This window comes from Myxine glutinosa, chromosome 4 (assembly GCF_964187855.1).
Source record: "Myxine glutinosa chromosome 4, kmMyxGlut1.1, whole genome shotgun sequence".
In the NCBI taxonomy this organism is placed as follows: domain Eukaryota; kingdom Metazoa; phylum Chordata; class Myxini; order Myxiniformes; family Myxinidae; genus Myxine; species Myxine glutinosa.
The window spans coordinates 40,752,141-40,779,435 of NC_136264.1; the positions used below are offsets into that span (position 1 = coordinate 40,752,141).

The 27,295-nt window shown below is 42.2% G+C and overlaps 1 protein-coding gene across 1 annotated transcript in view; it reads left to right on the forward strand.

Moving 5' to 3' along the window:
• LOC137424608 (putative oxidoreductase YteT) overlaps positions 1-26,059 on the forward strand; it is a 395,833-nt gene extending 369,774 nt beyond the window's left edge. Inside the window, 2 exon segments of the mRNA XM_078775648.1 lie at positions 13,458-13,622; positions 23,254-26,059. Coding sequence (XP_078631774.1) covers positions 13,458-13,622; positions 23,254-23,364 — 276 coding nt within the window. The 3' untranslated portion in view covers positions 23,365-26,059.
• Positions 26,060-27,295: the final 1,236 nt, after the last annotated feature.

A 27,295-nucleotide genomic window follows, 5' to 3' on the forward strand; every position in this document is an offset into this window, starting at 1 on the left:
CTTTTCATTTTCTGTTTTAAAAAGATATATTAACTTCTGAATCAAAAACAAAGGTTCTGTAATATGAACAATGAAAGAAAAAATTGTGGAGACCAAATACTTGGTGCCTATATTATTTGAAGTTATTTGAGTCATTTGAAAGTTATTTGAAAAAAGTGCAAAGGTGCCTATATTTTTGGGCACGACTGTATGTGACATTGGAACATCTGATTTTTAGCTCACCGGGAAACTAGTTCCGGGGATCTTATAGGATGGCGCTTTGTCAGTGCCTAAACACTTGTAACTTCTTCTTTGAAACTGCTGATGGGATTGTGACCAAACTTATCTAAAATGATATTTGGTATGTTGCAATTCAGGTTTGTTCACGGCACTAAAATCAGTGTCTAATGGGGTCTACGAGTGGTCAAAGTGGGTTAAAGTTTGACCCCCCCACCCCGCCCTCCAAAATAGGTATTTGCTCTCTTCTCTTAAACTATACACACAATTTTGATCACAACCTTCATCATCATTGATGTGCCAACGTGCGTTCACAGCATTAGAAAAAACGGGGTATGGGGGTTTATGGAGGGGGGAGGGAGGGTGCCCCCCTCTAAATAGGTATTTTGTTTGTTTGTTTGTTTGTTTAAAGTCCTATGATTACGTTAGTATGGTTCTACATGCTGCCCTTTCTTTTAGCAACCATTGAAAATGGTTTAAAATACCGTGATACTATTTAAAATACCTTTAGTCGGTGTATTATAGACTCCTTTATTCTACCAGGTGAGTCCCCTGAGGTATTGCCCCTATTTTTCTGTTTACAAGGTCTAGGCTTGTGGAAGAGCGAGGAAACATAACAGATTGGGACAAAACACAACAAAGGGAAAAGCAGGAGACATGGGGGAAAGGCCAATAGCAGGGGCAGACAGAGAAGGTAGACGGAAACGGACAAACAAGGCATGCAGGTAACGATGAGGGGTAGAGGAGCACACAAGGGGTGGACAAAATGGTTACATCACAAAAAAGAGGAATAATGAGTGGAGATGAGCAGTAGTTCTGGATTTAGGTAGCTTCACTAGGAGGAGGATGCTGATGTACCGCGCGCGTCCGGCGGATACCTGGAGGGGCAAAGCACGGAGAGGGTAGTGGGTGCACTTTTATGCAAAAATAACGGAATCTCTACTTAAAATTTCCAATTATGACCACCACACCCCTTCACGTAGTTGTGTTTAAATTGTGCACAATGTTAAAAAAATAACTACAAATTGGTTAGCGATCTTAAGCATTCATACAATTCTTATTGTGAGCATCTGATTTGTAAAATAAATAGTTCGTTGATATAGATACCTGCAATTAGTCCAAGACCAGCACCCTCACCCCACCCCCAAAAAGCATAATGAGGCTTGTAGTGTACAAATAAATAAATAAAACAAAATGTCTTCTTACTAATTAAACATATATTCACTTGTATATTGAAAAATGAATGACAAATTGGCGTTTGATCTTCTACTGTTGTGAGTCTCTAATTGTTCTTGGACGTTTTTCAACACAACATAAATCGTGTGAAATGAGGTCAATTAATCTGCTTTTTAATCATCAAATTTCACTATTATTTCAACATAATTACTTCTAATGTGAAAGTACTTATTAAATGGTGAAAAACCATGGGAATTTTAGTGGCTGGCTATTAGGAACATAAAAAGAGGTTGTAATGGCAGTTAAGCTCTAAAAGAAAAAGCAAACTATAAATTCAGACTTGTGTTTGGTTATTTAATGAAAATGCAACATAATTAGTGGATATGTCTTGCCTTCTATTGGTGCTTAGGTTTAGGTCATGTGTCAGGTTTAGCAGCAGCAATCATAAAATGTAGTATTTTGAAATTGAGAATCTAAAGATATAGACTGATGTTTATTGAAACATCATTTAATGAATTAATAAAGTATTTCAAACTTCAAATAAATTTTAAGTGCAAGATGTTTGTTGGCCAAAAGTGTTCAATTACTGCAGTACAAGCAGTTCCAGGACAGTATATAGTCTTGTACAATATAAATTAGCTTGTTTGATGTTCCCATCTGTTCACATAGAATGTGATGCTCGGATCCCTTAACAACACTCTTGCAAAGAGTAAGTACTTACTTTTTCCACATGCGAAATTTGCATCTATGTTTATTTAAATTATACAATGGACTACAAAATGTAAATATTTCATGATATTTGTTATATTATATCACCTTTATCTATCAATATTGTTGAAATGAAGATCAAATAGCTGTATGTTGAAATATGTTGAAAAAGTCAAAACTTTACATGGGGTGTACTTACTTTTTCACGTGACTGTATATGTTGCACAAACGTATTGTTGCGGACGCGGTTAAAGATGTTATTTTGACCGAGCGGTGGTATGACCGCGACCGAACAGTTATTCCCCGACTCTAACACCCGATTTACCCCCAACTTTGGCTGGATCGCGCCACCGCTATTCAATCGGGAAAACTCTAAAGCGACCGAATACAAAGAGGAAGAAGACGTACAGAAGAGTAAGTGGATTTATTAGTTACACATATAATCAAGAAGAAAGTAGTCACATTTATTTACAGACGAGATTAGATACACAGTGCAACGCTAGCTTACCTACAGTCTTAATTAACCCAGGGACAGAACAAACAAGGACAGACTTACGCGGGGAATGATGATAGGACTGGCGGGAGATGGATGGCTTGCGGGATAGGGAGGTCCAACTAGTTCTGCAGCTGATCGACTCGTGGGCAGCCGCCGCTCCTTCGCGGCCCTGCTCCAAACTGCCGTCCAGGCCTCACGCTGCTGTGGCTGCAGTTTCGGTGGCTCCAACTGCAGCAAATGCAGTTTCAGTGGCTCGAGCTGCAGCAAGTGCAGTTTCGGTGGCTCGAGCTGCAGTGAGTGCAGTTTCGGTGGCTCGAGCTGCAGTTCAACCCTGGACTTCTTTCGCAGTTTCTCTGTCGTCAAAGCTCATCTCTCGTCTCTGCTTTGGGAACGCCCTGCCTGCAGGTTATATAGGCCCCACCCCTCAACCTTCGCGAACCTCCTCGATGTTTCTCTCCACACCCTCTCCAAGTCCAACCCCTTGTTCGTGGTTGGTTGAGTGGGGCTGACTCACTCTTCCCCTCTATGACGAGGTGGGCACCCGCCTTTCTTCCCCAACCCTGCCTCGTGGTCAATGGCGGCAATTGGAGCGGAGGTAGTTTCCAATCGACGAAAAGGGGGGGTGGAGGTTTTGGGAATGGGAATGAAGGGAATCTATCTCTTTCACTTGGTGCAATGGAGTACTTCTATTAATGGGAGACACAGCCTTACCCTAAAACACAGAATAAGATATAACTATCGAACAGGGGTATTCTATGATTGGCTGACGTGTATGCTTGTGGACTAATTATGGGATGCCCTTTTGACCTTTACACAGCTCCGGAGGCAGGAGGCGCAGAATAACCAATAATAATAATAATAAAGCACACAATCAAAAAAACAGTCCTCATATCCACAACACTGCACCCTCCTCCTCTTAGGCACGTCCCGGGCCTACAACTTTTATTTAGTGTGACACGTAGGTGTAGTTCCCTCTACTTTTAACCTGACCCTGAGTGCGACAGTTTTTAAAACATAAATAAATGTGTCCCGCTGCTCCATTGCACCCTGCCTAACAGACTTACGCCCACAGTTAACCGAATTGCGGAATGGTCTTCAAACTATACATTGACGGTGGGGAGCATTATTTACAATGACTCTGCTTTTATTTACAAGACTAACCCAGGACCTGTAATTGTTCTTTCTGGGGGGGGAGACAGTCTGCTCTGCATCAATGCACCATGAAAGCACCCAAAAACGCACCAATGCAAGCACCCTCAAGCACCAATCGGTGCAGTCACCATAGTTCATCAGTGTTCAATGCATGTTCAATAATAAAAAATAAATCAACAACCCCTAACCCTGCAGGTGATCTCTTGCTCTTTGGCTCCCTCTGCTGGCTATTATTATGTCTTCCAGTTGTTGTCATTCTTTCATTGTCTTACTGGCGGCCTATTTGCAATAAAAGAATGCACCTAATGTGTCCGTTTTATTTATTTTATTTATGGCCCACAGGGCCGACTACGTGTGGTTCACCTGTGGGGCATCGGTGCCCTGTGGCCAAGGTCCGCCAGCAAGATTTCGGGCCCTCATGGCCGGTTCCAGCAGAGGGGCCATGCCCCAACCCATGGGGTCCATAAGTGGTGCTCGGCCACAGACATGTGGTCCATAATGTGGTGCATCGATGCAGACAGCTGGTTCTGAGAGTGCCGGGCGCACAATGGCCGACTCACGCACGCTCCCCTCGGCGCCCAATGGCGCACAGGTCATGTGGGAGACAAAAGAGACAAATGAGCGAGGGGTAAGGTCACAAGGGTACACATCAATAAGGCAATGCAAGGCGAAATTCGTACGGAGGGCGAAGTGAGAAAGCTCGTCCCTACCGTACGTCACCCCCCTGTCACCTACACTACCCTTGCCCTTACCCCATATGTACAAAATCTACACATTACCAATCCGTCGCTACTGTCACGTCTCCCCATATTTCCTCTATACCAAATTCGTCACCACAATCCCTCTATCCAAAATTTGCCATCACCCAATTCGTCATCAATCCTCATAAGGAGGAAGAGATGGAACAACAAAGCACAATGTCACACCCATGTCATGATGCGTCTCACAATCCAAACATTTGCATCAAAAATAATAAAACAACCTGGCATGGTGTGGAGTACCTGTCACCTCAGGTGAGTGGATGTAGATGGTGCGAGGAGACTCCAATCCTAACTATCCTCTAAATGACATTAACACACTTTACACTACCCGGGGTCTTTCCCTGCCAATCCATTGGCCAACTTACACTATGGGTTCTAAAAACCAATTCCCATTGACCAAACTGTGGTGCTTCTCAATTTGGGGTCTCACTCCCCCGATTCATCTCCCGGTGCCCTTGCACAATTTCTGGGCTGTGACGTGTAGCTCTCCCAGCAGGTCTACCCACCTGCACACCTCCACCACTGCAGTTGCCACCCGAGCTTACCTAGCTCCTCACCCTAACCTAACTAACTGGGGAAGGCCCCTCCTGGCTCTGTCACCCCTTGGTGCCCTCTGGCACTGGGCTACCCGGGTCCGTCCTCCGGATCCTCGGGCCCCATCCACAACTACCGGCTCCCAGAGCCCACCTGCGGCCTCACCTGGCCGACATCCTCACAGTGGTGGAGTGCCCAAACCAACTACACACACTAACAGGCTACACGCCCAGCCATTTCCACAACACTAATGCACCCATCCAAATACCATTCTCTCACCCGCACCACAGATGCCAATATCCAACCACAATTTACCTATACCCTCTACCTAACACTTACACTACCCGCCCCGGATATCCGTGATGGGGGTCCACTCTTCCCCCATTCACACCTTTGCACCATCCACTCCACTCCATAGTTTCCACCATACTCACTCCACGACCATCCATTCCCATACTCCATATACTCCACACTCCATGTATTTCACACAACCATTCTCCATTCACCTGTTGTTGCACACCTGTGCAATCACACCTGGTGCCACCTGCACCCTCCTCCTCTTCCTGGACCAGTTGGTCAACACAATACACAATCACCTTCACTCATACACTGCTCCACACACCTGTTCAGTTGCACACCTGTGCAATCCTCACCTGTTCAATCACACCTGTTCCTCACACACTTTCAATCCTCACACGGCATCATCTAAACTACCTGTTGCCCTGCTAACTTAGTGCTCCCCGTCTTCCCTTTAAACTAAGCACATACCACGTCATTATCATCCACTCTAATCTACCTGCGTCCCCACTACAGGTGTCATTGTCACTAACTAACCTTAACGTTACCTAATGTCATCTTCGCTAGATCCCTACACACGATATATCCTAACCCTCCCGGGCTAGTTTTCACTGCCATCAACCCCATAAGCTAGTGCTCCTTTGCCCCCCGCCATGAGGGATGGTGGATTTGCCATCCCACCACATCGGGGGTCTCTCACTATAAATTTTGCTCGTCCAAATTCAACAAATCAAAAATTTTCCAATTACTGCCAATTCTATTTACTTTTCTAAATTTCGTATCAAATCACTATCACTATCACTATCACCATCATCACAGTCCGCTATATCCTAGCCTCGGTGCGTCATGACATCATTAAACTCGGCTTCGCAAAGCCGAGCAATGTATTCGGGTGGTTTAGTCGCCTGCAGGTTGAATCCGTCCGGCTTTCGGTTCAAGGGAGGTGGTTTGGTTGGGCCGAGATTCCACGCACCATCTCGGCGCGGCACCTTGCGGTCCCGGGCCCGATGGCTCAATCTCCCCCGGTCGGAACCCCATCCCCACGAGGGGGCACCGTTCCGCTTCCTCCCACTCGCCCTTGAACCGGACCGGTCGCCTCGCCCGGCAAAGCCCGGACTCGACCGTGCGGGGCGGGGCCAAGCCCGAATCGGCAACGACGCTTCGAAGAGAAACGACGCAGCTTCGATCCGCGCCGGGCCTCGCATCCAACAAAGCACACCGCGCCCCGAGTGCTCGCATCGGCTATCCGTCGCTCTAACCGCTAACCCGGTTACCGTCGATGCTTCACCTGCATGCTCGCACGCATACGCTACCCCTTTCACCCTCACCAAACCCGGCGTTCCAACGCCGTCCGTACATTCCACCAACACACTCCCTGTTACACACCACACCTCTCGCGCACACCTCGGTCCACACCTCTCCTCCGTTACGTCCTCCGTAACACTCACCATGGGCGTGCACTCTGGCATCCACCCACTAACGCGCTCACATGGGTTCTCCCACACTCGCGCTACCACCAACTCAGGTGTGCTTCCTCGCACACGTTCCACCACCACCTTACTCTCCGTGTCACACTCCGTACACCCCGACGTGCATTCTCGCTCGCACTCGGTTTCACACTCGCGCTCCGATGTGCCCTCTCGCACCTGCGCCATCACCAACTCACTCTCCGTGTCACACTCCGAACACCCCGACGTGCATTCTCGCTCGCACTCGGTTTCACACTCGCGCTTCGTAACACGCTCACCCCTTGACGCACACTTTTTATTGCTCTCACTCCCTGTGTCACACTCCGTACACCCCGACGTGCATTCTCGCTCGCACTCGGTTTCACTCCCACACTTTATAACACACCCACTCGCCGACGCACACTTTTTCCTCACACGCGTGCCATTTCCACTCACACGGGACCCTTCACCAACGCCCGGGTGCCATATCGATCCCAATCGCGCGACAATTCTTTTGTCGCTAAACATCCTTTTACAAAATCTACCCGCACAATATACAGCACGACTCACCTGGGGGATTCTTTTCTCCACGCGCACCTGCAAACTTCCATTCGGGTTAAGCACAGCATCGTGATGTGAGCAGGGACTTTGCAGGGACTTTGTGAGCAGGGCTTTCCTCCGCTTCGCTCAACCAGCGCTTCTCGACCCGCGTTACCCCCTCGTGCACCCCTGGGACCCTTTCGCCCACCATGCGATCCATGGTCTCCCCCCATTTTTGCATGCGGTCACCCATTCTGTTGGTTATTGCTTCAATTTGGTTTCCCAATTTTTCTCTCCGAGCCCTCTTTTCGTCCCTCATTGCATCCATTTTTGCCATCAATTGGGTCATGAAGGCTTGCATTTGGGCCGCGCTCATTGGTTCCGCGGCCGTGGCCCCCTCAACCACGTGCGCGAGAGCGCCATTTTGTGCGTCTGATACCCCCTCAACCACATTGCCAATGTTCTCCTCTACTTCGTTCCTCTGATCCTGGGTTACTCCTAACCCCTCCTCTAGCTCACCCACCGGCATCCGATCACCTTGACCAGCCATGGCGCGATTTCAAAATTCGGGTTTTGCTTTTAAAACACAATTTCCAGCTGCTTGTAATTTTGAGCGCGTTAAGCGCGCTTCGGGCCTCGTATCCCACTCCTCGACACCAATTGTTACAGTAATAACACAATTGGTGTCCAAAATTTGGGCTAAATAAATTTAGTCCCAGGTTCGAATCCCAACTCCTGACTACCAATTGTTGCGGACGCGGTTAAAGATGTTATTTTGACCGAGCGGTGGTATGACCGCGACCGAACAGTTATTCCCCGACTCTAACACCCGATTTACCCCAAACTTTGGCTGGATCACGCCACCGCTATTCAATCGGGAAAACTCTAAAGCGACCGAATACAAAGAGGAAGAAGACGTACAGAAGAGTAAGTGGATTTATTAATTACACATATAATCAAGAAGAAAGTAGTCACGTTTATTTACAGACGAGATTAGATACACAGTGCAACGCTAGCTTACCTACAGTCTTAATTAACCCAGGGACAGAACAAACAAGGACAGACTTACGCGGGGAATGATGATAGGACTGGCGGGAGATGCATGGCTTGCGGGATAGGGAGGTCCAACTAGTTCTGCAGCTGATCGACTCGTGGGCAGCCGCCGCTCCTTCGCGGCCCTGCTCCAAACTGCCGTCCAGGCCTCACGCTGCTGTGGCTGCAGTTTCGGTGGCTCCAACTGCAGCAAATGCAGTTTCAGTTGCTCGAGCTGCAGCAAGTGCAGTTTCGGTGGCTCGAGCTGCAGTGAGTGCAGTTTCGGTGGCTCGAGCTGCAGTTCAACCCTGGACTTCTTTCGCAGTTTCTCTGTCGTCAAAGCTCATCTCTCGTCTCTGCTTTGGGAACGCCCTGCCTGCAGGTTATATAGGCCCCACCCCTCAACCTTCGCGAACCTCCTCGATGTTTCTCTCCACACCCTCTCCAAGTCCAACCCCTTGTTCGTGGTTAGTTGAGTGGGGCTGACTCACTCCTCCCCTCTATGACGAGGTGGGGACCCGCCTTTCTTCCCCAACCCTGCCTCGTGGTCAATGGCGGCAATTGGAGCGGAGTTAGTTTCCAACCGACGAAAAGGGGGGGTGGAGGTTTTGGGAATGGGAATGAAGGGAATCTATCTCTTTCACTTGGTGCAATGGAGTACTTCTATTAATGGGAGACACAGCCTTACCCTAAAACACAGAATAAGATATAACTATCGAACAGGGGTATTCTGTGATTGGCTGACGTGTATGCTTGTGGACTAATTATGGGACGCCCTTTTGACCTTTACACAGCTCCGGAGGCAGGAGGCGCAGAATAACCAATAATAATAATAATAATAAAGCACACAATCAAAAAAAACAGTCCTCATATCCGCAACAGTATGTTTGTTGCACAGCGAGATGCTTGTTTCTTGCATGACAAGATGCGTGTTTCCCATGCATCGAAATGTGTGTCACCTGGGCAGTGAAATATGTGTTTGCTGCATGGCAAGATACTCGTTTGTTGCATGGCAAGCTGTCATTTGTTGCAAGACAAGATGCCAGTTCTTGCGTGGCGAGATACCCGTTTGTTGCATGACGAGTTTACATTTGTTACGTGGCGAGATATCATTTGTTGCGTGGCGAGATACCCGTTTGTCGCATGTCGAGTTGTCATTTATTGCATGGTGAGACGCCATCTGTTATGTGGTGAGATGCCATTTGTTGTATGGCGAGATGCCATTTGTTGAGTGGTGAGATATCATTTGTTGCGTGGCGAGTTACCCGTTTGTCGCATGGCGAGTTGTCATTTGTTGCATGGCGAGATACCCGTTTGTCGCATGGCGAGATGTCATTTTTTGCATGGCGAGACGCCATTTGTTGTGTGGCGAGATGTCATTTGCTGCGTGGTGAGATACGTTTGTCGCATGGCAAGATGCCATTTGTTGTGTAGCGAGACGCCATCTGTTGTGTGGCGAGATGCCATTTATTGCATGGTGAGATACCTGTTTGTCGCACGGCGAGATGCCATTTGTTGTGGTGGCAAAATGCCCGTTTATCACGTGGTGAGATGCCCATTTTTCGCGCAGCGAGATGCCCGTTTTTGTTGCGTGGCGAGATGCCATTTGTTATGTGGCGAGATGCTATTTGTTGCGTGGCGAGATGCCATTTGTTGTATGGCGAGATGGCATTTGTTATGTGGCGAGATGCTATTTGTTGCGTGGCGAGATGCCATTTGTTGTATGGCGAGATGGCATTTGTAATGTGCAAGATACCTACCTGTTTGTCACATGGCGAGTTGCCATTTGTTGCGTGACAAGATGCCATTTCTTGCATTTTTTTTATTTTTTTATCCTGAATCGAGGCTCGTGAAAGAGCTAACATTTGTTTCACAAACAAATCAACCAGACAAACAAAATATATAAAAAGAGGGAGCGGAAGACAAGATAGGGAGAGAAGGGGAAGCACACAAACATAACATTTGAGAGCAGGGAGATGTGTGGGAGGGAGAGGGCTTGGGGGGAGGAGGCGTGGGAAGGGGGCGTGGGGGGGGGGGTGGGAGAAGTATAAAACACAAGGACACCAAGGACTTCCCGGACAGAAGTTGGTATTTCAAAAAAGTGGATTTGGGGTGAAATTAGCGGGGGTAGAAAAGATCAAGGTTTTGGATGGAGGAAGATAAGAGATGGTGGTGAACAGCTGTTTTAAAGACCTGGAGGGTGGAGTGGGATTGAAGAGAGTGAGGGAGTTTGTTCTAGAGGCGGGAGAAAAGAGGAATGAAGGAGTGAAGGTGAGCAGAGAGTCTTGATTTTGGCAGTTTAACCATAAGATGGCTGCAGTCAGATCTTGTGCGACCTGTAGGAATATTTGGTGGACAGAGTCCAGAGAGAGCTGGGGGAGGGGGGGGGGCAAGGCCAGAGAGGAGTCGGTAGAAGACGGAAAGACCACCAACCTGCCTGCGGTGAGTGAGTGAAAGGCCCTAGGAGTTAGCTTCTTTGCGGGAGATTCCAATGATTCTGAACGCTTTGGTTTCAACAGCGTGAAGACTAGCTAGGTGTGAGGCAGGAGCACCAGCCCAGAGGGGAGAGCAGTATTCCATTGAGCTGCGGATGAAAGCGTTGTATGTGGTGAGGAGCTCAGGTGTGCCAAGGAAGGACTTAGCACGACGGAGGATGCCCTGTCGGCGACTGGCTTTGGAGGCCAGATTTGAAATGTGGTTTTCCCAGGAAAGATCATGGCAGATAGTGAGACCCAAAAGCTTGAGTGAGTGAAAGGCCCTAGGCTTTAGGCGGGCATGTGGAGTGACAGAACTTCTTGGAGAGGATTATTCAGAAAGTGGATGGGAGGGTTGTCCAGTCGGTCTTTTCGGAGAGACATCGTAAGAGTGTGAGATTTGTCAGGATTGAAAGACATGTTCCACTTGTTTGCCCAGTCTGTGATTTTGTCCAGGTCTGCAGAGAGTGAGGAGGCTGCAGACTGCCGATCTGAGGGATGAGGAATGGAGCGACAGAGAGTAGAGTCATCAGCAAAGAGATAGAGAGGATTTTCAAGAGAGTCAGAGAGATCATTGATGAAGACCAGAAAAAGTACAGGGCCCAGAACACTGCCTTGGGGAACTCCAGCCTGAACAGGAAGAGGAGATGAGAGAAACCCATTCAGGGCCACACGTTGACTACGACTAGAGAGGAAGTCCGCCAGCCATGCGTGGAGATTTCCATGGATACCATGGCGAGATACCCGTTTGTTGCATGACGAGATGCCATTAATTGCGTGGCGAGATGCCATTTGTTATGTGGCGAGATGCTATTTGTTGCGTGGCGAGATGTCATTTGTTGTATGGCGAGATGGCATTTGTAATGTGCAAGATACCTACCTGTTTGTCACATGGCGAGGTGCCATTTGTTGTGTGACAAGATGCCATTTCTTGCATGGCGAGATACCCGTTTGTTGCATGACGAGATGCCATTTATTGCGTGGCGAGATATCATTTGTCACACAGTGAGGTGTCATTTTTTGCGTGGTGAGATGCCTATTTGTCACGAGGCAAAATGCTCGTTTGCTGTGTGGTGAGATGCCTGTTTTGTCACATGGCGAGATGTCAGTTTGTTGCGTGTTCAGCTGTTTGTTGCATGTTGAGCTGTTTGTTTGTTGCATATTGAACAGTTTCCTTGTTGCGTGTTGAGCTATTTTTTGTTGCACGTTAAACTTTTTTTTGTTGTGCATTAAGCTGTTTTTTGTTGCACGCTAAGCTGTTTTTGTTTTGTGTTAAGCTGTTTTTTTGTTGTACGGTAAGCTGTTTTTTGTTGCGTGTTAAGCTGTTTTTGTTGTGCAATTACCTGTTTATTTTGATGCATGTTGAGCTCTTTCTTTGTTGCACATTAAGCTGTTTTTCTGTTGTCCGTTAAACTGTTTTTTGTTGCATGTTAAGCTGTTTTTTGTGCATTAAACTGTTTTTGTTGTGCATTAAGCTGTTTTTTGTTGCAGGTTAAGCTGTTTTTTGTTGTGCATTATGCTGTTTTTTGTTGTTCATTATGCTGTTTTTTGTTGTGCATTCAACTTTTTTTTGTTGCTTCTTAAGCTGTTTTTTGTGCGTTAAACTGTTTTTTGTTCTGCATTAAGCTGTTTTTTGTTGCACGTTAAGCTGTTTTTTGTTGCACGTTAAGCTGTTTTTTGTTGTGCGTTATGCTGTTTTTTTTTTGCATGGTAAGCTGTTATTTGTTTTGCGTTAAGCTTTTTTTGTGTTGCACGGTAGGCTGTTTTTTGTTGTGCATTAAACTGTTTTTTTGTTGCATGTTAAACTGTTTTTTGTTGTGAATTAAGCTGTTTTTTGTTGCACATTAAGCTGTTTTTTGTTGGACGTTAAGCTGTTTTTTGTTGTGCGTTATGCTGTTTTTTGTTGCACGGTAAGCTGTTATTTGTTTTGCGTTAAGCTGTTTTTTTGTTGCACAGTAGGCTGTTTTTTGTTGTGTGTTATGCTGTTTTTTGTTGCACGTTCAACTGCTTTTGTTGTGCAATGAGCTGTTTGATTTGTTGCATGTAAAACTCTTTCTTTGTTGCACTTTATGTTTTTTTTGTTGCACATTAAACTGTTTTTCTGTTGTCCGTTAAACTGTTTTTTATTGCATGTTAAGCTGTTTTTTGTGCGTTAAACTGTTTTTTGTTGTGCATTAAACTGTTTTTTGTTGCATGTTAAGCTGTTTTTTGTTGTATGTTAAGCTGTTTTTTGGAGTAGGTTAAGCTGTTTTTTGTTGTGCATTGAGCTGTTTGTTTTGTGGCACATTGAGCTCTTTCTTTTCTGGGTGTTAAGTTGTTTGTTTGTTTGTTACATGTTGAGCTGTTTGTTTTACTGCATCCAAAGCTGTTTCTTTGCTGCATGTTAATCCCATCTCTTTGTTTGCTTGTTTCGTACAGCTTGAGGTGTTTGTCCATTCCTGGTTAAAGCTTAGATTTAATTCACCTTTCCATCTGATCGAGCTATGCGTCCTTGTTGTGGGTTTTGCTGGGGGTTTTTTTTGTTCTGAACGATGGTGTTTTCTTTGTTAATTGATCAACTGTTTGTTATTTGTTATAGGTTGAGCTATTTGTTTCAGTTGACCTTTTAAATTGTGTGTTACAGGGTGAGCTGCACTGTGAGGGTACAGGTCCTGTGAATGTTTTTGACTTCCACACGAAGGAAGTTCGGGAGTATGGGGCATCCATCACACGGTGCCACTCACGGTACCTGCAGAGCCATGGGGGCGCGGACCTCTACCTCATTCATACCTTCTGCAGGGCTGTTGCTGTGAGTATAAATGAACTTAAACTTGGTCTCGTACACCACGTGTTAACATTCCATTCCAATTTTTAAAAGTACATATTTTTCTATATTTTAGTCAATTTTAAGGTGAGGTGATAGTCGAAATGCATGGTTTCATTAAATGGGATACATCAAATGTAATGTTTTATTCATAGTGGTGAATATCAGTCTGCCATCTGGAAAAATATGTTAATTGATTAATGTTCCAGTTTAAGGTGTTATTGAGAGTGGTAGGAGCATTCAGCATTGGCTTGTTTGCACGTTTTGACCCAAGTGGCCTTTTCAAGAACCTTTGGTTCACCAACTGTTGAGTCTCCGACTTCACCAACATTTTCCCCTCCGCCACCAAAGGTGGATGGAGGTTATGTTTTCACCCCTGCCTGTCTGTCTGTTTGTTTGTTTGTGAACAAGATATCTCAAAAAGTTGTAGACGGATTCGGACGAAATTTGGCAGTGAGGTAGCGTATGTGACAAGGACGAAATGATTAGATTTCCGTGAAGATCTGGATTCGGATCCGCCTACTATAATTTTTTAAGTGATTCTTCACCATTGGGAGATAGGGCCAAAAACGATGTGTGTATATATACTGTATATATATAGCAGGATATCTCAAAAAGTTGTGGATGGATGATTTTGATTAAATGTGATTCTGTATTGTGATTTTCTGGTCTACTCCAGGATACAAAACGTAAACTGTTCACTGGCGGGGGAGTGCAAAACGTATGCTCTCTACTGAGTGCCGTTCTAGTATTTCATGTTTTTTTTTATTTGCTTTGTCATCCGCAAAGTGGCACAAAGTATTTTCCAGCCCTCACCTCCTCTCCTTCCTTGACTCTATTTATGAGGTTGATCCAACTCTTATTATCTGATGCATTAACATCAGTCTTATGCTGCAGTTTTAGGGATTTGTCCCTGCAAGTGACATCATCATTCTCAGATGTCATTTGTCTAATATAAATGTTTATATCATAGGATATGTGTAAATGTAATGGATATGTGTTAAGACACAATGTACATGCTGGTGCTGCTGATGGTGGTGTTAAGGTCTCTTACTGTGGCTTTCCTATAGCCACTGCCCTGTCTTTCTTAATTGATGTGGAATATCTTTGGATCAGTGGCCCACTCCATAGCAATGCTGAATTAACATGAATGGTCTACCGTTCTCCCAACTGTGATGATTGGTGAATGAGACTCTCTCAATCAACTTAAATTCCCGATTATGTTCTATTCCAGCTCGCTTTTCAAAACCTTTGGCAACTTAAACTGCCACCATTCCAGCTGCCATGCAATCGGTCCACACATTGTCCACGGTATTGCAGCCATGGCCTTTTATGACACTTTAAGTACTTATTTAATGTGTCAGATTCTCAACCTCAAAATATTTACTCCCGCCAGGGAGTAATGCATTCGATCGTGTCCGTCCGTGTGTGTGTTCGTGTGTTTGTGAACAAGATATCTGGAAAAGTTCTGAACGGATTTGGATGAAAGTTGGTGGGATGATTGCCCTTGGGATAAGGAAGAATTGATTAGTTTTTGGTGAAACTCAGGATATTATTCCGGATCCAGGAATTTTTTGAAGGATTTTTTTACCATTGGAAGATAGGGCTCAGCAGCGGCCACCCTCGGCGGGAGTGTGCGCTCTACTGAGGGGCGTTCTAGTTATCCAAATGGTTCCTACTCCGTGCTCAACTTGATCTCATAAAATTTCTTCCTCTTTCTCAGATTGTCAAATCACCCTGTCTCCTCAAATCACATGCTTTTATAAGTGTCTATCTCTGTAGTGGCCTTCATGGATCCACCATGTCTGGTTGTTTAATCGGGCAGATTGGTTTGGCTAGAGTCCACCATTTCTTCCACTGTCTGTCTGAGTGTCTGTCTATATCTATTTCATCTCATCCCTGGTACAACGATTCAGGCAATAAGGTAATTGTCAGGAAGCCTCTTGCCTTTTCTTCCTGGAGAGCTAACCCCACCAATGGTAACCTGATATCTCTCCGTAAAGTTAAACAATATTGTGTTTGTTCTCAGACAACGTAAGACTCAGCATCAGCCTCTTGAAGCCTGTGCCGACAAATCTCTCACCATCCAAGAAAACTTGCAGTGGCATTGGTCATGTCTATCTTTGGTACATGCACCTCATATATTCCTTCTCCCTCTTGAAGGATAGCCATAATAGGCAATGCTCACATTTAGGCTGGGTGCCTTAATTCTGTCTTTGCAGAAATGGCCTAAATCTCTCTTCGTGTACCCATGGTACCTTCCCTTCACTGAAAACCCTCTCTGGGATTCAGCTTTGCTGTTGCCAAGGTGTTGAAATTCCTTGCTAATCCTGACTCTCCCATTGCGATTGAACCCAAGTGTATTCACACTAATTGTCAACAATGATCCATCGACTCTGTCTATTCCTCTTTGTCTAGTATTTTCCAGACTTCTCTCTGAAGTCACCTGACTGCATCAGTGAAACATGCCAATGTCACTGCAGTTTATAAAGGTGACAAAACTGACCCACAAATGCAGACTGGTCAGCCTTCTCCCCATCAAAAGGAAAGTAATCGAGTTGTTTAATTGTAACGGACATCAAGACTGATTTTTTTTTTTACTCACTCTCTTATGTCCAATCATCAGTTTGCTTCTAACTAGACAGGCCATTTTACCCTGGACATTTTGCTTCTACCATGTCAACAAGGTCTTGGCTATATCGCTGGACATCTCCTAGGCATTTGATACTGTCTGGCACCTTGCCCTGCTTTCCAAGCTGTCGGCTAATGGTATCCAGAGTCCCCTCCCAGACCGGCTATCAAATTTCCCTCCTCAGCATTTTGCATGCTTATTAGTGTACAAGACCTTTATCTGAAGTAACATGAAATATGCCTCCCCCACCACCACCCAATGTGCTGGTGCTGCTACGTTCTATTTTCCCCCCTTGCAAGCCTGCGGCTTTGCAGTCGAAGGCCCTCCCTGTAATTAACCTACTGTGACAGGAGTCTTAAAGTATGTTTTTGTGCACTTCAGTCAGGTTGATGGCCCTGCGGTCTCTTTCTGGTTCTATTTTTCTTGTTCCTTCCCCTATTACATCTTCATCCATCCCTTCCACAAGATCTTGTGCTTCCTACCAGAAAACCCCATCTTGTTACTCTTTTATTTAAAGATGCACAACCATGAAATTTTTTGAGGAGATATGTTTTAGAAGATGTTATTGTTGACCCATTAGCACAAAAAAAATTTGGGAGAATAATAAGCCAGATGATCTCGTTTTAAAATCGGACTATTTTCACTTCCGTTAAGCAAATGAGAAACTTACGTCGATTCTCCTGACGTGAAAGTTGCACAACTCATTGACGGGCATGTACGTACGTCTGCATTTCATCACAGGTTATCCTAGAGTTCAAGATGCCAATGCTACAAACTTTTAACTGTTTGAATCGTTGAGAAATTTGCCCACAGAACTCAGAAGTCGTTTTTTTGCATCCCTGACCCACGAAAACATCATCAAAGATGATGAGCTTTATGGTTGAAAAACCCAGGAACAACTAAATTCAACATCCAAACGTATTCTCATTCAAAATATCATGTTTGCGCGATGACCACTTCAAGCCGTCAGCATTCGTATTTGATCAACAGGCTCACTACCTGGGAAACAAGCCTCAGAAATTGCTGAAACACGATGCCGTACTGACACTTACCGGGCGAGAGATACCTGTTGATTTGAAGTCAGGCCCATGTGAGCCAAGCTCAGAGCTAGTCTGCAAACTCCTCCACCCCTCACCCCCAACGAACGTTCACGTCATGCGAATCAACGGAAGTAGCACATTTGCATAACGGAAGTGAATATATCTATAATCAATAGTGAATATTTTAAAACATGATTATCTGGCATATTATTGCCCCTCCCCCAATCCCCCCCAATTTTTTTGTGCTAATGTTTCAGGGATATCGTCGTCTAAAACATACCTCCTCAAAAAATATCATGATTGTGTCCCTTTAAGCCTAATTCTCAACTTCATTCATTTACTCCCTCCCCCCTCTTATTTGTAGAACCATCTTTACCTCGGAGGTTATGTTTTCACCCTTGTTACTTGCAAAAGCGAAGATTTTTCAAGTATATTGGTCGGTTGCGTTTGTGGTTCTGTCTGTTGGTTTGTTTGCCTGTTTGCCTGTTTGTCTGTTTGTCACCGGCCTACAGGTCACAATTCTAAACCGATCGTCACGAAACTTTACCAAGTTGTATAGGTCGTCCCAATTGAGAAGCCTATTGATTTTGAGGTCAAAGGTCATCTGGAGGTCAAATTTCTAAAATAATCAATTTTCATCTGAAAAGCCATCAATTTTAAATTCATTCAATTTACTTGAAAATTGAACAGCATCTGCATATCGAGTCAATAAATTGGGAAACATACTATTTTTGAGGTCAAAAGGTCAAAGGTCAACTGAAGGTCAAACTTCCAAAATCATAAATTTTCATCTGAAAAAACCGTCAATTTTTATCTGATCGACTTGGAAATTGAACAGCATTTGCAAATTGTGTCACTAAATAGGAAAACCAACTATTTTTGAGGTCAAAAGGTCAAAGGTCAACTCTAGGACAAACTTCCAAAATCATTAATGTTCATCTGAAAACCCATCAATTTTCATCCGATTGACTTGAAAATAGAACAGCATTTGTGTATTGCCTCAATGAATTGGGAAACCAACTATTTTTGAGGTGAAAAGGTCAAAGGTCAACTCAAGGTCAAACTTCTAAAATCATCATTTTTCATCTGAAAAATCGTCACTTTTCATCCTGTTGACCCGAGCTTTGATCAAGATCGTAAATTTTGATCTTCATGAAATGGACAATTTCTTGTATCAATGGAAACTTTTTTTGTGGGGGGGGGGGGGGGCGTGGTGAGTGGAGGGAACAAAGCACAAGAAGAGCTGATGATGCAAGACAAGAAAGATGGTGGTATTAAACAGACACAGGTTTGATGAGAAATCAGTATCGTGCTCCGCATGACATCTCCTTGTTACTTGCAAAATCGAAGATTTTTCAAGTATATTGGTCGGTTGTGTTTGTGACTCTGTCTGTTTGTTACTTGCAAAATCGAAGATTTTTCAAGTATATTGGTCGGTTGTGTTTGTGACTCTGTTAGTTTGTCACCGGCCTACAGGTCACAATTTTCAACCGATCTTCACGAAACTTCACCAAATGGTAGAGTTGGTCAAAAGCCAGAAGCCTATTGTTTTTGGGGTCAAGAGGTCAAAAGGTCAACATAGGCCAAAGGTCACCAACTTTGCTAAATTTCTAAAATCCTCAATTTTCATCCGATTGACTTGAAATTTGAAGACCTCTTGCATATCTGGTCATTGAATTCAACCACCAAGAATTTTTGAGGTCAACATAGGCCAAATGGTCAAGATAGGCCAAATTTCTAAAATCCTCAATTTTCATCCAATTCACTTGAAATTTGGAGAGGACTTGCACATCTGGTCACTGAATTCAACCACCAAGTATTCTTGAGGTCAACATAGGCCAAATGGTCAACATAGGCCAAATTTCTAAAATCCTCAAATTTCATCCAATTGACTTGAAATTTGAAAAGGACTTGCATATCTCATCACTGAATTCAACCACAAATTATATTTTAGGTGAACATAGGCCAAAAGGTCAACATAGGCCAGATTTCTAAAATCCTCAATTTTCATCCAATTGACTTGAAATTTGAAGAGGACTTGCATATCTGGTCATTGAATTCAACCACCAAGTACCTTTGAGGTCAACATAGGCCAAAAGGTCAACATAGGCCAAATTTCTAAAATCCTCAATTTTCATCCAATTGACTTGAAATCTGAAGAGGACTTGCATATCTGGTCACTGAATTCAACCACAAATTATATTTTAGTTGAACATAGGCCAAAAGGTCAACATAGGCCAAATTTCTAAAATCCTCAATTTTCATCCAATTGACTTGAAATTTGATGAGGACTTGCATATCTGGTCACTGAATTCAACCACCAAGTATTCTTGAAGTCAACTTAGGCCAAAAGGTCAACATAGGCCAAATTTCTAAAATCCTCAATTTTCATCCAATTGACTTGAAATTTGAAGACCACTTGCATATCTGGTCACTGAATTCAACCACCAAGTATTTTTGAGGTCAACATAGGCCAAATGGTCAACATAGGCCAAATTTCTAAAATCCTCAATTTTCATCCAATTGACTTGAAATTTGAAGAGGACTTGCATATCTGGTCACTGACTTCAACCACCAAGTGTTCTTGAGGTCAACATAGGCCAAAAGGTCAACATTGGCCAAATTTCTAAAATCGTCACTTTTCATCCTGTTGACCCGAGCTTTGATCAAGATTGTAAATTTAAATCTTCATGAAATGGCCAATTTGCTGTATCAATGGTAAACTTTTGGGGGAGGGCGTATTTTGCAAGTATCGTGCTACGCATGACGTTTTCTTGTTTGTTTGTTTGTTTGCTTGTTTGTCACCGGCCTACAGGTCACAATTTTCAACCGATCTTCACCAAACTTCGCCAAATAGTAGAGTTGGTCAAATGCCAGAAGCCTATTGTTTTGGGGTCAATAGGTCAAAAGGTCAACATAGGCCAAAGGTCACCAACTTTGCTAAATTTCTAAAATCCTCAATTTTCATCCGATTGACTTGAAATTTGAAGACCGATCTTCAACCGATCTTCACCAAACTTCGCCAAATAGTAGAGTTGGTCAAATGCCAGAAGCCTATTGTTTTTGGGGTCAATAGGTCAAAAGGTCAACATAGGCCAAATGGTCAACATAGGCCAAATTTCTAAAATCCTCAATTTTCATCCGATTGACTTGAAATTTGAAGAGGACTTGCATATCTGGTCACTGAATTCAACCACCAAGTATATTTGAGGTCAACATCGGCCAAAAGGTCAACATAGGCCACATTTCTAAAATCCTAAATTTTCATCTAATTGATGTGAAATTTGAAGAGGACTTGCATATCTGGTTACTGAATTCAACCACCAAGTATTTTTGAGGTCACCATAGGCCAAAAGGTCAACATAGGCCATCATGTATCATTGGAAAACTTTTGGGGGAGGGCGGATTTTGCAAGTATCGTGCTACGCATGACGTCCTCTTGTTTGTTTGTCGGTTTGTCACCGGCCTACAGGTCACAATTCTAAACCGATCGTCACGAATCTTCACCAAATGGTAGAGTTGGTCATAAGCAAGAAGCCTATTGGTTTTGGGATCAAAAGGTCAAAAGGTCAACATAGGCCAAAGGTCGCCAAGTTTCTAAAATCTGCAATTTTCATCCGATTGACTTGAAATTTGAAGAGGACTTGCATATCTGGTCATTGAATTCAACCACCAAATATTGTTGAGGTCAACATAGGCCAACAGGCCAACAGAGGCCATATTTCTAAAATCATCAATTTTCATCCAATTGACTTGAAATTTGAAGAGGACTTGCATATCTGGTCACTGAATTCAACCACCAAGTATTTTTGAGGTGAACATAGGCCAAATGGTCAACATAGGCTGAATTTCTAAAATCCTCAATTTTCATTTGATTGATTGGAAATTTGAAGAGCATTTGCAGATCTGGTCACTGAATTCAACCACAAATTATATTTTAGGTGAACATAGGCCAAAAGGTCAACATAGGCCAAATTTCTAAAATCATCAATTTTCATCTGATTGACTTGAAATTCTAAGAGGATTTGCATATATGGTCACTGAATTCAACACCAGCTATTTTTGAGGTCAACATAGGCCAAAAGGTCAACATATGCCAAGTTTCAAAAATCTTCAATTTTCATCCGATTGACTTGAAAATTGAACAGCATTTGCACATTGAGTCACTAAATAGGGAAACTAACTTTTTGAGGTCAAAAGGTCAAAGGTCAACTCAAGGTTAACTTTCCAAAATCATCATTTTTCATCTGAAAAATCGTCACTTTTCTTCCAGTTGACCCGAGCTTTGATCAAGATTGTCAATTTTAATCCTGATGAATTGGACAATTTGCTGTATCAATAGAATATTTTTTTTGAGGTGGGGGGGCCGATTTTGCAAGTATCGTGCTTCGCATGACGTCTTTTTATTATTCTGTCTGTCTGTTTGTTTGTCTGTCTGTCACTCGTCTACAGGTCACAATTCTAAACCGATCGTCATGAAAGTTCACCAAGTTGTAGGGGTCGTCACAATTGAGAAGCCTTTTGATTTTGAGATCAAAGATCATCTGGAGGTCATATTTCTAAAATCGCCATTTTCCATCCGATTGACTTGGACATCATTACAATAATTGAACAACATTTGCACATTGAGTCACTAAATAGGGAAACCAACTATTTCAGAGGTCAAACTGGGGTGCGGGGGGAGGGGGTAGGGCTTTCCAAGTATCGTGCTCTGCATGACGTCTTCTTGTTTGTCTGTTTGTCTGTGAGCAGGATATCTCAAACCACTATGTACGGATTTAGACGAAGTTGGTGGAGAGGGTGGGTGTGTAACATGGACAAATTGATTAGATTTTGGTGAAGATCCGAATACTATAATTTTTAAAGTAATTCTTCACCATTGAGAGACAAGGCCAAAAACGATATCTAGTACGATATTTCAAAAACTTGCGGACGGACTAGGCCAAAACTCTGTGGATGAGTTGGTTAGGTGACAAGAAGCCGTTTAGATTTTGGTTCAGATGTGGATCCAGATCTGCTTTTTTTTTTTTGGCCTATCAGTGGGATACAAAATGTAAACTGCTTAGCCCTTCCGGGTACCATTCTCGTTCTGAGTCTGTCATCTCGTGCTCTCCCCTACAGGCCGTAAAGTCTGCTATCCACTGACACCCCATGATCTCTGCCATTTCTAACCCTTATCTTTTCTTCACCAGCTGAGACCTCGGATTCGCCTTTCACATACAACTCCTCTCTTCATGCTGTGGTGTATCCATGCCTTGTTGTCCACCTGTTTCTCCTTCACCCCACTCTCAGTATGTTGTGTACATACTGAAAGAGGGGTTAAGAGCCTCAACACTTATATGAGCCTCAACAGCTGAATTTATTTATTCATAAATAAATAACTAAATAAATAGATACAAAAAAATGTTGTCGAGTTTCTCACAATCTGTGCTACTTCCCGAGCTGCTTTCTCTTCTGGAATATGGTACAAATCTTCTTTATTATCTGAGCTACACATGTATGGTAAATGCACAAAAGTTTTCTTGATCTTCCCTTGTTTTCCCCTGCCCCTCTGACAAGGTCAGAGATGGGGGACATTAAAATGAGCTCTGTCCGACTGACCGATCGTCTGTCCCTGACCAAATATCTGTCCATATACTTTTGTGTATGTGATATTCAAAAACAATTGAACATTTAGCTTTAATATTGCAGATATCTATTTCTCATGATATTATGTGAACCTGATTAGATCAAGGCTGTGATTGGCTGAATTGTGTTGCCATGGCGACCAACTCGCTAACTTGGCTTGTGTACGTGATATTTCAAAAACCGTTCAAGAATTAGGTTTCCTATTCCACAGATCTATTCTGCATACCACCCTAAAGGTGGGGAACATCGAGTATCAGCTGCTTGTTGATGTTAATAAAAGCTACTCACTAACTACAGTGATCTACTTTTGTGGCAGCTTGAAGATCCGAGCCTGATCTCCACTGGGCCTGATGTTTCGTTGGACAGCCATCTCCTCGTGTTTGCAGCTGAACGTGCGAGACTGGAAGCCAAAGTCATATTTTTGTAATAGTGTTACCATCAGCCCCTTCACATCAGTATCAGTTTTGTAACATCGAGCTGATTATTGTGAGCTGAGTTTGCATCATTTTCTGAAAGGATTAGTAAAATGCCATTGGTAAAAGGAACAGGCGATCTACCCCTGCTGGGGCGGTCGACCACCAATTGTAAGGAATGTTTGTGTAGATTCAAGAAATGGTGGATTGTTCCTTCTTGAGGTCGTCAGTGTAGCCTGAGATTAAACCAAAGCAAACAAAGGCTTTCAGTTGGGCAATGACATCGCTCTTTATTGAAAGCACTACATATAGGGACTAATTAAGGTATTTCGCCATCTCTTTCTTTGACCCAACCATATCAATAACATGCGCAAGAGCAAGTACATTTGATAAGCATAAAATCAAGAATATTTGATAAGCATAAATTCAAGAACATTTGATAAGCATAAAATCAAGAACATTTGATAAGCATAAATTCAAGAACATTTGATAAGCATAAAATCAAGAACATTTGATAAGCGTAAATTCAAGAACATTGGATAAGCATAAAATCAAGAATATTTGATAAGCATAAATTCAAGAACATTTGATAAGCATAAAATCAAGAACATTTGATAAGCATAAATTCAAGAACATTTGATAAGCATAAAATCAAGAACATTTGATATGTGTAAAATCAAAAACATTTGATGAGCGTAAAATCAAGGACATTTGATAAGCATAAAATCAAAAACATTTGATAAGCATAAAATCAAGAACATTCGATAAGCGTAAAATCAAGAACATTTGATAAGCATAAAATCAAGAACATTTGATAAACAGAAAATCAAGAACATTTGATAAGCATAAAATCAAGAACATTTGATAAGCATAAAATCAAGAACATTTGATAAGCATAAAATCAAGAACATTTGATAAGCATAAAATCAAGAACATTTGATAAGCATAAAATCAAGAACATTTGATAAGCATAAAATCAAGTACATTTGATAAGCATAAAATCAAGAGCATTTGATAAGCATAAAATCAAGAACATTTGACAAGCATAAAATCAAGCACATTTGATAAGCATAAAATCAAGAACATTTGATAAGCATAAAATCAAGAATACTTGATAAGCATAAAATCAAGAGTATTTGATAAGCATAAAAGCAAGAACATTTGATAAGCATAAAATCAAGAACATTTGATAAGTGTAAAATGAAAGAACATTTGATAAGCATAAAATCAAGAATATTTGATACGCATAAAATCAAGAATATTTGATAAGCATAAAATCAAGAACATTTGATAAGCATAAAATCAAGAATATTTGATAAACATAAAATCAAGAATATTTCATAAGCATAAAATCAAGGAAAGTAAAAGCATAAAATCATAAAAGCATAAATAATAAGTTGGACTTGCCAAGGACATTTGATAAGCGTAAAATCAAGAACATGTGATAAGCATAAAATCAAGAACATTTGATAAGTGTAAAATCAAGAACATTTGCTAAGCATAAAATCAAGAATATTTGATTTGCATAAAATCAAGAATATTTGATAAGCATAAAATCAAGAACATTTGATAAGCGTAAAATCAAGAACATTTGATAAGCATAAAATCAAGAACATTTGATAAGCATAAAATCAAGAATATTTGATAAGCATAAAATCAAGGACATTTGATAAGCGTAAAATCAAGAACATGTGATAAGCATAAAATCAAGAACATTTGATAAGCATAAAATCAAGAATATTTGAAAAGCATAAAATCAAGAACATTTGATAAGCATAAAATCAAGAATATTTGATAAGCATAAAATCAAGAACATTTGATAAGCATAAAATCAAGAATACTTGATATGCATAAAATCAAGAATATTTGATAAGCATAAAATCAAGAACATTTGATAAGCATAAAATCAAGAACATTTGATAAGCGTAAAATCAAGAACATTTGATAAGCATAAAATCAAGAATATTTGATAAGCATAAAATCAAGAATATTTGATAAGCATAAAATCAAGGACATTTGATAAGCATAAAATCAAGGACATTTGATAAGCGTAAAATCAAGAACATTTGATAAGCATAAAATCAAGAATGTCCACCCCCTAAATCCCCCCTCCCCAGGGCGATCATTTTTTTTTCATATGCATTGAGGAATATACTATAACCGAAGATGTGGTCTTGGAATGTGTAAACTCTCGACTGTACAAGTACTCACACGGGCACAATAGGATTTGTAAAGTAATCCACTGGCACATCTGCATAAACTTCAATATTCCAGTCACAGAAAAATCATGGAAACATGAACCAAAAGTGATAATTGAGAACAAGGAAGTAGTAACATTCACGTACGATCTGATGATCCCATCAAGTGTGGACAGAGAAAACAAAGCATTACAGCCGGATATAGATAGTACTGAGGTGGAAAAAAGAAAAGAAGGCATCTCTAATTGAGGTTTCAGTACCCAGCGATTTTGTCATAAATAATTCAGAAGTGAAGAAAATGGGCAAACAAGAATTCGTGAGCCGCTAGCTTGACACATTTATACAATCCATCCTTTACCAGCCATGCATAAAGCAGTTGGACATACGCAAAAAAGATCTTCTACGAGCCGCGAACATGATGGTGTTGTGGTTTTTTAACGTTTCACGGTGCGGTATGGTTAAGCTGGTTAAGCACTTTTAATAAACTGTAACTTCAATAAGTCGGAAATGGTACCTGGTGTTGTCTTTTTTTTTTGTACGCATTTTTTATGAAACTGTAATCATGTGCATTTGCGGTCGAAAACATTTTTAACTTGAATTTTTTTTCCTCTATGAATCAGGAACCGTGGGGAACCGATAACGTATCCCCCTTTTCCCCATTGAAACAATGCCGCGGCATACATTCGCGGGATTTTCATCGACCTTTGTGGATTGTCGTCGACATTCGCGGGATTTGTTTCGTCATTTCCAGGACTTTCATCGACCCTCGCAGATTAATTTTATCGTTGACATTCTCGGGATTTGCCTCACTATTTGCGGATTTTGACTCGCCATTTGCCGTTTGGTCCTATCTATTCGCGGATTTTTGCGACTTGGGAAACTATCCCCCTTTTTCAATTGAAACAATGCCCCGCTATTTTCGGTTTTGCAATTCGCGTCATTTTCCAGGAATGTACAGTCAAAAAGTAAGTACACAATATCAAGTAAAACCAAGTAAAACCATATCAAGAAATAGGGACAGTTTGGAGAAACTTTTTATCCCATTTTTTTTTTTTCATTGGCACCGTGGTTTATATTATGGGTGCATATTATGTGCATCCATCTGAGCTATCAATTTAGCAATAAGTTGGAAACTCAGGATTGTTTCTTGATTTTTTTTTTTTTGTATTAGTGACTGTCCCTATTCACCCGTAAAACGGGGTGAATAGGGACAGCCATAAAAATCCTATTTATTCCTATTTAACCCATATATGGGGTTAATAGGGACTATAAGTTGCTTTTAAAAAAAACAAGAGAACACTTTCAACCCAAATATCAACAAATCAGTATGGTTATCAATTTTCAGCGAAAAAAAGTTTCTGAACTTTTTTTCAGTTTGTGTCCCTATTCACCTTGCTGTCCCTATTCCCCCCATTTTACGGTGCCCTGCACTCGCAAAGCAAAAAGCAGGGTTGAGCGATGGGCTTAGAAAAACAACGAATTTTCTCTACAATTGTTTGGCCGATGGACACGAAATTTTGACCATAGGAGCAACTCCTCCTGTAGATTTTTTATTGATAAATATGACGTCATAGGTCACGTGGCACAGGTGCCATATTGAAAAAATAAAAAAAACGTTGCAGCTCTATTTCTCCAAAACCGCTGCATGGAAAAAATTGAAACATGGCTCATTGTAAAGAACTCCATATGGGGAATAGGTGTTGTTAACGATGATGTCATTGTTGCCAAAATTATGACGTCATAATTC